At 43.4% G+C, this 11,612-nt stretch overlaps 1 protein-coding gene across 1 annotated transcript; it reads right to left on the bottom strand.

Moving 5' to 3' along the window:
- Positions 1-834: 834 nt before the first annotated feature.
- LOC138908165 (uncharacterized) lies at positions 835-2,980 on the bottom strand. Its single transcript, XM_070198813.1, has 3 exons — positions 2,899-2,980; positions 2,401-2,766; positions 835-1,010 (listed from the first exon to the last, which is right to left on the bottom strand). Exons 1-3 carry the CDS (start codon positions 2,978-2,980, stop codon positions 835-837), a joined length of 624 nt encoding a protein of 207 aa, XP_070054914.1.
- Positions 2,981-11,612: the final 8,632 nt, after the last annotated feature.

Below are 11,612 nucleotides of genomic sequence, written 5' to 3'. Positions count from 1 at the left end.
GAAAACATATATTTTCTTTATTCATGAATGAGTTTGGGTAGAAGGAATCTAACAGGCTTGCTTGATCGGGTTCACTTGGTTGAGCGCCGGTCGCGCTCCTCGATTTTGGGGCGTGACATGCTCCCACTTCCACTCTGGGATCTCTAATCTCTGAAGCAAGCCTCCCGGTCTCTAATGTTCATACTTAAATTGCTGACAGTTGCGACACCGAGCTACAAACCCAACTATATCCTTCTTCATCCACCTCCACCAATAGTCACATCCCTAGCATCACCTCTCCGAACCCTGTCCTGAAGAACGAGTAAGTGGGCGTCATCATACTGACGCTCCCTGATATGGTCATAAAGAGAAGACCTGGAGACCACGCAAGCCAATACCCGACTCGGCTCCGAAATATCCAATCTGACAAGCTGGCCCACTAAGGCCTGAACATTCAATGCCAAAGGTCTCTATGCTACTGGAAGATATGCTAAACTCCCCAAACTCTGCCCGACAACTCAAAGCATCGACCACCACATTGGCCTTCCCCGGATGATACAGAATAGTGATATCATATTCTTTAAGAAGCTCCAACCATCTCCGCTGACGCAAATTAAGATCCTTCTGCTTAAACAGATGTTGCAGACTCCGATGATCAGTATAAATCTCACAATGAACCCCATACAAATAATGATGCCAAATCTTTAAGGTGTGAACAATGGCTGCTAACTCAAGATCATGCACCGGATAATTCTTCTCATGGGTCTTCAACTGACGCGAGGCATAGGCAATCACCCTACCCTCCTACATCAAAATACAACCAATGCCTATCCTCGAGGCATCATAACACACGGTCTAAGAACCTGAAGTTGATGGTAAAACTAACACTGGAGCTGTGGTCAAAGCAGTCTTGAGCTTCTGAAAGCTCTTCTCACACTCGTCCGACCACCTGAATAGAGCACCCTTTTGGGTCAATTTGGTCAAGGACGAAGCAATAGATGAAAATTCCTCCATAAAGAGACGGTAGTAACCTGCCAAATCGAGAAAGCTCCGAATCTCTGTAGCTGAGGACGGTCTAGGCCAACTCTGCACCGCTTTTATCTTCTTTGGATCCACCTGAATACCCTCATTGGACACCATGTGTCCCAAGAATACTACTGAACTGAGCCAAAACTCATACTTGGAGAACTTTGCATAAAGCTTCTCGTCCCTCAATATTTGTAATACAATCCTCAAATGCTGAGCGTGCTCCTCCTGGCTACGAGAGTACACAAGGATGTCATCAATGAATACAACAACGAATGAGTCCAAATAGGGCTGGAATACACTATTCATCAAATGCATAAATGTTGTTGGGGCATTGGTTAGCCCAAAAGACATCACCAAGAACTCATAATGGCCATAACGGGTCCTGAAAGCTGTCTTAAGAATATCCGAATCCCGAATCTTCAGCTGGTGATAACCGGACCTCAAATCAATCTTGGAGAACACCCTCGCTCCATGAAACTGGTCAAATAAATCATCAATACGAGGCAAAGGATACTTGTTCTTGATTGTGACCTTGTTTAACTACCTGTAATCAATGCACATTCTCATGGAACCATCCTTCTTCTTCACAAATAGAACCGGTGTACCCCAAGGTAACACATATGTTGAATAAACCCCTTATCAAGGAGTTCCTGAAGCCGTTCTTTCAATTCCTTCAACTTCACCAGTGCCATACGATACAATGGAATAAAATGGGTTAAGTGCCCGACACCAAATCAATACCAAAGTCAATATCCCTATCAGGCGGCATGCCCGGCAGGTCTGCAGGAAATACATCCGAAAAATCACGTACCACCGGAACAGAATCAATGGCAGGAGTCTCTGCACTAACATCCCTCATGAAAGCCAAATAGGATAGACAACCCTTCTCAACCATACGCTAAGCCTTCAAATATGAAATCACCCTACTAGGTACATAATCTATAGAACCGCTCCACTCAACCCTCAGAAATCCCGGCATTGCCAACGTCACAGTCTTAGCGTGACAATCTAGAACAACATGACATGGAGATAACTAATCCATACCCAATATCACATCAAAGTCAACCATACTGAGCATCAAAAGGTCCACTTAGGTCTCCATACCCCCAATAGTCACCACACCTGACCGATATACCCAATATCACATCAAAGTCAACCATACTGAGCATCAAAAGGTCCACTTAGGTCTCCATACCCCCAATAGTCACCACACCTGACCGATATACGCGGTCCACAACAATATTATTGCCCATGAGAGTAGATACATGAACAGATGAAACTAAAGACTCACGGGGCATATCCAGAAAATGGGCAAAATACGAGGAAACATATGAATACGTGGAACAGGGTCAAATAATATGGAGGCATCTCTGTGACAAACTGAGACAATACTTGTAATCATAGCATCTGAAGCAATAGCATCTGGTCTGGCAGGGAAGGTATAGAAATGGGCCAGGCCACCCCATGATCTACCTCCCCCTCTAGGGCGACCCCTAGGTGACTGACTTCCACCCCGAGCTGACTGGGTGGGTGGTGAAGTAACTGGTGCTGAAGTCAAAGGCCGACTCCTCTGCTGAGATAAACCACCTCCATGACGACGAGGACATTGCCTCCATATATGGCCAAACTCCCCACACTCAAAATAACTCCCTGGTGCTGGTGGTGGGAACGGAAGGGAGCCCCGAGCATTGGGATGACTAGCAGAAGGACCCGGCATAGACGAACCCTGAACTGGTGGAGCACGGGATGAACTCTGCGCTGGAAGGGCACCAAGAGATGAATGACCCTATTGATAATGGTGAGAACCATGTCCAGATGATGCACCACGGTGAAATGGCCGAACTGACTGAGACTGTCTGAAATGACGACCTCTACCGTGCTAGAACTGACCCCCAAAAGGAGCACCACTAGATCCACCCTGCCCACGAGGCCTCTTGGCATCCCTCTCAACCCTCTCCTGACCACGATCCATCTCAATCTACCGAGCAATGTCGACAACATCATCAAACATAGCTCCAGACACCATCTCTCTGGTCATAAGTAACTGTAGCTTAAAAGTGTGACCATCAATAAACCTCATGATCCTCTCCCTGTCCTTGGGAAGCAACTAGATAGCATGGCGGGCCAACTCCGAGAATCATCTCATACTACGTCATAGACATATCACCCTGGAGAAGCCTCTCAAACTTTCTGCGTAGCTCCTCTCTGTGGGATCGAGGCACGAACTTCTCCAAAAAGACCACGGAGAACTGCTGCCAAGTAAGGGGTGCTGCGCCAATAGGCCTACGCCTCTCGTAAGTCTCCCACCATCTGAGTGCAGCCCCAAAAAACTGAAAAGTAGTGAATGAGACCCCACAAGTCTCTAGAATACCAGTTGTACGGAGTATCCTCTGACACCTATCCAAGAAGTCCTTAGCAACCTCTCTCTCTGTGCCACTGAACGGTGGTGGCTGGAGTCTCCCAAACCTCTCCAACCTACGTTGATCATCCTCAGGCATAGCAGGAACCACATAATCCTGTGCAACTGTATCCTATTGGGTTGGTGGTGCCCCCGGTGTCTGGAGTCCCTAAACAACCTGCTCGGGTGTGCGAGCAATGAGAGTCTGAGTGCCTGTGCCTCCCCCCGCCTGAGAAGTAGTTACGACCGTCGAGATAGAGACCGCATGAGCAAGGCCGGTACACGCTGTTAGAATCTGAGCTAGGGACTCCTGAAGGCCTGGAATCACAATAGGCATAGGTGGTGCCTGAGCTAGTGCATCAACAACTGGAACCTGGTCCTGATCTGGGACAACCGATGGATTTGCAGGTACTGCCCCAACTGTTGTACGGACTACACCTCTGCCCCTACCATGGCCTCTACCATGGCCTCGGCCTCTCGCGACCCTGGCTGGTAGTACTGGTGGCTGGCCACCCTGTCCGGTAGCGCGGGTCCTCACCATCTGTGAGAGAATGAAACAATAGAAGTTTAGTTACTAGAATCAACAGATTCGCACGACAAGAATTCAAGCATGTGGAGTTTCCTAAAGATTCTACAGCCTCTCGAAGATAAGCCGAATTATTTTCCAAACAACTGATATTTTCATTTCAAAGAGAATTTGAAGGCTATTTAGCGTAATAACCTTCGTAAAGGAGTTCAAATCAAAACAAAAGTGCGGAAAGAAAAACCCGACATCGGGGTGTCACTAGTCATGAGCCTCAACTACAATCTGTCTAACAATATCAAGACTAACTCAGCATGAAAAATAACTATATATAACTAAAGGAAGATAAGAGGGAGAATAGCACGGCTGCAATCACCAAACAGCTACCTTGCTATCCCCGAGAAAATCTGCAACCAGAATAGTCAACGGCCGCTATCGTGTCCAGCTACACTTAGATATGTAAACAAGGTGCAGGGAGTAACGTGAGTACGCCAACTCAGTAAGTAATAACAATAAATAAAGGCTGAGCAGTAGTGACGAGCAATAAGCATATAAAGTTCATATCATGAAATTTCAGTAAAATACAACATGCTTTAAAAATCAGTGTTTGAATCAAATCATCTCGTTTAAACCCAGTTCCAGTAAAAATCATTTAAAGATATTTTTCAACAGTTTCAAACAGAGGCTCAATGCAAAGGTGAGCAAAAATGATGAAATCATAAGCAGCCCCTCGGGCAACATCACTCGTATACAGCCCCTCGGGCAAACCTCACAATCACTCATGCCTCTCGAGCATACCTCACAATCACTCATGCCTCCCAGTCACTCAGCACTCGTCACTCGGCACTCGCACTCAGTAGGTACCTGCACTCACTGGGGGTGTGTACAGACTCCAGAGGGGCTCCTTCAGCCCAAGCGCTATATCAAGCCAAATCGTGGCATATATCACTCAGGCCCTCGGCCTATATCAAACATGCTGTGGCGTGCAGCCCGATCCCAAAAATATCCTCACAAATCAGGCCCTCAGCCTCACTAAGTCATAAACCTCTCAAGCCACTCAGGCATTTCAGTAAAAACATGGTACTCAGCCCATAATAACATTTATATGCATCAAAATAGAGTAAGAAAAACTGAGTTATGTAGTAAACATGTATAACCATGACTTAGTATAGATTTTAAATCGAACAAAATGATAGGATAGTAAGAAAAGGCCCCTAAGGGTCCAAACAGCACTGGCACAAGGCCCAAACATGGCATTCGGCCTAATTTATAGAAACTCTTTCTAAAACATATAAGTATCATATAATTTCAACAAAATATGCAACTTTATAGTTTCTACGGGATGGACCAAGTCACAAATCCCCAACAGTGCACGCCCACACGCCCGTCACCTTAAAATAGTAGAATGATACGAAATCTGGGGTTTCATATCCTCAGGACTAGATTTACAATCTTTACTTACCTCAAACCGATCAAATCTCTACCTCGCGATATTCTTGCCCTTCTACTCGACCTCCAAATGCTCTGAATCTATTCACTATCAGTACAATACCATCAATATATGCTAATGGAATGAATTCCACAAGAAAAACTATCAAATTAGCCCAAAACCCAAAATTGGCTCAACCCGGGCCCCGGGCCCACATCTCGAAATCTGATAAACTTTACAAAACTAGGAAGCTCATCCACTCGCGAGTCCATACATATGAAATTTATCAAAATCCGACATCGTTTGGTCCCTCAAATCCTTAAATTAAAATTTCTAAAATTCCAAGCCCTAACCCCTCACTTTCACTAATTACATGATAATACAATGGGAAGTTACCATAAACACGAGTATTAGGGCTCAAGTAACTTACCTCAATTTAAACCCCCTTGATTACCTCTTCAAATCAATCCCAAAAGCTCTAAAACCGAATAAAAATGTTGGAAATGAACCAACAATTCGCGAAGTGTTCTATTTATGATTTCTACCCCGAATTTCGGACCTGCAGGCTCTTTTTCTGCGCCTGCGGGACCACACATGAGGTAAAGGCACCGCATCCGCGAACTCCACTTAATTACTCAGCTTCCGCACCTGCGGGCTCGCAGGTGCGGCCAAATCCTTCGCGCCTACGCTACAGCCTTGGCCTCACAGTTTTCCGTATTTGCGCAACAAATTCTCGCGCCTGCGAAAGCGCACCTGCGCGCTCACACTTCGCTTCTGCTGAAACTGACCAACCTCCTTTTCTTCGCATCTGTACACCTTCCCTCAACGGCTGCGACCTCGCACCTGCGACTCCTTCTTCCGCAGGTGCAGAAATATTAGTAGGAGCAGCTTCATCTGCATTTTCTAACTTCGACAAATCCGTTAACCTCCCGGAATCACCCCAAGACCCTCGGGACCTCAACCAAAAATACCAACAAGTCATATATCAATATATAAACTTAGTCAAACTTTTGAATCACTCAAAATAACATCAAAACACCAAATTACCCTCGAATTCAAGCCTAAGAACTTCTAAACTTCCAAATTAGACAACCGATGCCGAAACCAATCAACCACGTCCGAATGACCTCAAATTGTGCACACACGTCACAATTGACACTACGAACCTATTCCAACTTCTGGGATTCCATTCTGACCCAGATATCAAATTTTTCACTACTGACCAAAAATTGCCAAATTTTCAATTTCACCAATTCAAGCCTAATTCTACCACGGATCTCCAAATTACATTCCGGATGCGCTCCTAAGTCCAAAATTACCTAACGGAGCTAATGGAACCATCAAAATTCAAATATGAGGTCGTTTAGACATAGGTCAACATCCGGTTAATTTTTTCAACTTAAGCTTCTACTTTAGAGACTAAGTGTCTCAAACCACTCCGAAACCACTCAGGACTCGAACCAACTAACCCATTACAACAAAATGCATCTAAATAACACATAAAGAAGCAGAAATGGGGGAAACATGGCTATAACTCTTGAAACGACCGGCCGGGTCGTTACAAAAATAGCAAGGCCGATACCCTTGCAAATTTGGGGTCATCAGTAGAAGACAACGATATTAGCTCGGGGACTGTCGTACAACTTTCAAGGTCAGTAATCGAAGAAGGCCACGCCAAAATCAACTCCACAAGTCTGACCTACGATTGGAGGAACAAATATATCGAGTACCTAAAGAACGGGAAGCTTCCATCAGATCCTAAGGAATTGAGGACTCTACGTATGAAAGCCACACGATTCACATTAGCCGAAGATGGAACACTATATAAAGGATGTTCGATGGAACACTATATAGAAGGATGTTCGATGGACCACTGGCAATATGTTTAGGACCAGGAGATACCGACTACGTCCTACAAGAAATCCACGAGGGCACTTGCAAAAATCATTACGGTGCCGAATCATTGGTTCACAAAGTCATCAGAGCAGGATACTATTGGGCCGATATAGAAAAGGATACAAAAGAGTTTGTTCGAAAGTGCGACAAATGTCAAAGCTATGCGCCGATGATTCACCAACCCGAAGAACAACTCCACTCAGTCTTATCCCCATGGCCATTCATGAAATAGGGAATGTATATCGTCGGCCCTCTACCATCGGCCCCAAGTAATGCTAAATTTATTTTGTTTGTGACTGACTATTTTTCTAAGTGGGTTGAAGCACAGGCTTTCGAGAAAATTAGAGAGAAAGAAGTCATAGACTTCATCTGGGACCATATTATATGCCGATTAGGGATGCCTGCCGAGATCGTATGCGACAATGGAAAGCAATTCGTCGACAGCAAAGTGACAAAGTTTCTCGAAGATCACAAAATAAAAATGATCCTGTCGACGCCATATCATCCTAGTGGGAACGGACAGGCCGAATCGACAAAAAAGACAATCATTCAAAATCTAAAGAAAAGATTGAACGACGCTAAGGGAAAATGGAGAGAAATATTGCCCGAAGTCCTTTGGGCATATGGAACAACATCAAAATCCAGTACGGGGGCAACACCGTTCTCTTAGTATATGGCACCGAAGCTCTGATCCCGGTTGAAGTTGGGGAACCTAGCGTCAAGTTTCGATATGCAATGGAAGAGTCAAATCACGAGGCTTTGAATACAAGCCTCGAATTGCTTAGATGAAAAACGGGAAGCCGCCCTCGTTCGAATGGCCGCACAGAAACAGCGGATCGAAAGGTACTACAATCGAAGAGCCAATCTTCGACACTTTAAAATCGGAGACTTGGTTCTGAGGAAGGTCACCCTCAATACTCGAGACCCAAATGAAGGAAAACTTGGCCCGAACTGGGAGGGACCGTATCAGGTCCTCGATATCATTAGAAAGTGATCCTACAAACTTGGCACGATGAACGATGAATAATTACCAAACAATTGGAACATATCACTCCTCAAACGATATTATTGCTAAGGTACGATCTTCTCCATTTTCGTTTATATTTTATACTAACCATTTGCAGGTGTTTAATCGAAGACACCAAAGGATTCTTCAAACACAAAGTCCTTAGGTCTGAAAGCACGCGTTGCAATCTTCTTCCCTTAGACCGGTTTTTGTCCCAAATGGGTTTTTCCAGTGAGGTTTTTAACGAGTCAACCATTGTTCGTGCTAACTTAGAGCAATTCAACAGTATTTGAGGCTCCTTTACAATCAACCTCGAATACTGGGGGCATCATCCTCTGATAGTTACAAGGAAAATACTTCGTGTCGATAGGGTCTCGACAGGTAAAGGACCAAATGGTCAAATGAACTGTGTCCATGTAGATTACTTGAGCCCTAATGGCAAAACATGTACGTATGTATAATCTATTGAAAGAAGTAGTTTTCCTTACAAGATGTTCCATGCCTTTGAGAAATTTATACTTTACAATTTCATACTTATCATCGATTGTGGAAACTGGCTTAAGGGCCGATCACAACTGAAGTTCAAATAATTTACCCTATACTCGGGAACTGCCATCCAAATAATCGACATGATCGAATTACTAAACCTCAAAATCGTAAGACCTTAAAAAGGCAATCCTCCATTTTATAGGCAACGACCACCCCACTCGGGGACTGACACTTCGAACGAGTTCGAAGTATAGCAGGGAAATAAGCCTAAGGGGAAAATCCCAAACTAAAGGCTACAGCCAAATTAACACGGTTCAGAGATGTTCGAATTCCGTTATAAAAAAGGCCTTCAAATATTCTCATAAACCGTTTTAAAAAGGCAACCCTCAGCTGAATTACTAAGGGTCTCGATAATATCGACCCTAAAAAAACCCTAAGGGGTAGAGAATTGTTCGAACTCCCCGACAATTTTGTGCTAAGGCATAACAAAGCAAAGAATTTCGATAACACCAATCCTCAAAAAACCTAATGGGTACAAATTTATCTCGTGCTAAGGCATGACAAATTTTTATGATTAATTTTTCAAGCCGAAAAAGGGAAAAAGCCATTCTTTTGAGGTCATATAGGCCTAATTCAAGAGCCTAAGGGCCATTTTGTTTTTTGAGTTCGAGAAATCGTCCTTACTCAACTAAAACCTAAGGGTCACTCTACTTCGAGTTCGAGCAAGTATTCACTCGATTTTAAAGACTACACTGGTCCGACTTCGGTCTAGTTGCCTAAAGTCCCAAACTTGTGAGCATTATCTCCATAAGGCATAAAGGCATGAATGAAATAGAATTTTCACGAGGCAGGAAATAGAATAAAGATAAGTCAAAGAGAAAAAAGATCTTTTATCTATACGAAAATATTTACAAGGACCGATCAGGGTCCCGCACAAAAAATCAAAAAAGAAAAAGCCTAAGATTCCTATTTTTCCTCAGGGGCAGCTTCTTCTCCATTGAGGTCCTCCCCATTCTCGGACCCGCTCTTGCTGCCATCATCATCATCATAAGAGGCCAGCGCTCTAGCATCATCTTCATGCTCTTTAGCCTTTATTATCTCATCGGTAAGATTGAACCCTCGAGCATGGATCTCCTCGAGGGTTTCCCTCCAAGATTGGCATTTGGCGAGTTCAACAATCCAATGTGCTCGAGTTTGAGAGGTCTCAGCTGCCTCTCTCGCTTGGACTTAAGCGGCTTCAGCATCGGCCCGGTAGATGGCCACGATCTCCTCTGCCTCGGCCGTTGCATTTTTGGCTTCAGATTTGGCCTAGGGTTATTTGATATTGATGGATCTCCCAATTGCAATCTTTTTTTACCTGCTTAAGGTATCCCTCAGTTATCGAGCATATATACCTCGACATTGGCTCGCATCGACCAAGAATCGACGAGGCTTTATCGGTCTTGAAATCGGAGTTTAGCACGCACCCCCAGGAATGCATTCCTCAAGACGGGGTTCCACCGGTATTTTCCCGCCGGCCAGTTAAGAAGATGAAGCAGCTCCTTTTGTGGTACTGTTTTCGATATTTTTGCCATTTTTGCGTAAGTTTGAAGAAGAGGAAGATAATAGGACTTGACGTTTGAGAAAGGATTAACAGCAAAACCTAAAGATTTGTAAAAAGAAAGAACTTAAGAGATGTGAAAGCTTTGGAGATTAGAAGGAAGTGAAAGTAAAGTTTGAATCAATGAGGAAGGGGTCTATTTATTATATTCACGGCGACGGTTACAAGGCACTAGTGGCCGACCACCAACTGACACTCATTAATGACTTGGGGAACTGTACCGATGGGACGTTTCGATCACTCCCGTCTCTTACGTCACGAGGATGACGTCATGACAGGTCGAGCTATAAAATCGAAGGCTCAATTCGTTTCTTGTCATTTCAATCCAAAAAACGAGGGGACTATCTGTATACGGTTAAAATCGGGTCCACCCAATTTTACTATTTGACCGAGACCGGGAGGTTGCATCGAAGGATGACCTCGTAACGGAATTGACTAAATCACGAGGATAAGGTACCAAGTTCAGAACCGAGGTACCTGTCAAGATCGATGCTAGTAGCGATCGAAGCCAAATGAGACAGACATCGAGCAAGATCGAAGATAGAACAATAACAGAAAGGCGAGATATCCGTGATTGGTCGAGGATCATAGCGTAAATCTCGAAACGGATCAAATCAGAAATGGTTAATTATCTGATCATGAGATTTTCTTCTGTAATTAGAATTATACCATAAGTGAAATTACTCTACCATTTTAAGGGAGGTTCTAATCATTTGTAATACACATTGTTCATAAATATCAAAGTAATGTAATTCTCTTTCTCATTTATACTATTGTTCATTAGTTTGTTATGTTTTAATTGTTCTTACATCAACTAGTTCGAGGGTATCCAAACTCGAGGGCCGAGTTCCATTCTAACACTGGTTTGCTTTACTTTATAGTTCATTTCTATTATTAATCTTCATATTTATCAATTGGTATTAAGTGAAATCACGTGTCCTTAGAACCACATTATAAGTTTAATTGTTATCCAATTTTAAGGGTAAACAATTTTCCAAACATGCTCTTAATATTTTAGTCTCTTTTGGGATTTGACCAACGTATTCAAGGTTTTTAACCATTTCATTAATTGTTAGATCACATCGATATTTATTTTTTGTTGTTGACATTATGTCACCTTAATTTAGGATTACAAAAGTAAATTAATCTAAACTAACAATTCTACTGGCTATTGTACTTGCTAAGACTTTTATCAACTACAACTAATACTCCGTCTCTTTCGAATTGACCAATCAAATCTAATATACTCAATTTAACATACGA

This window comes from Nicotiana tomentosiformis, chromosome 1 (assembly GCF_000390325.3).
Source record: "Nicotiana tomentosiformis chromosome 1, ASM39032v3, whole genome shotgun sequence".
Taxonomy (NCBI): Eukaryota; Viridiplantae; Streptophyta; class Magnoliopsida; order Solanales; family Solanaceae; genus Nicotiana; species Nicotiana tomentosiformis.
This window is presented reverse-complemented; position numbering and strand designations above follow the sequence as displayed.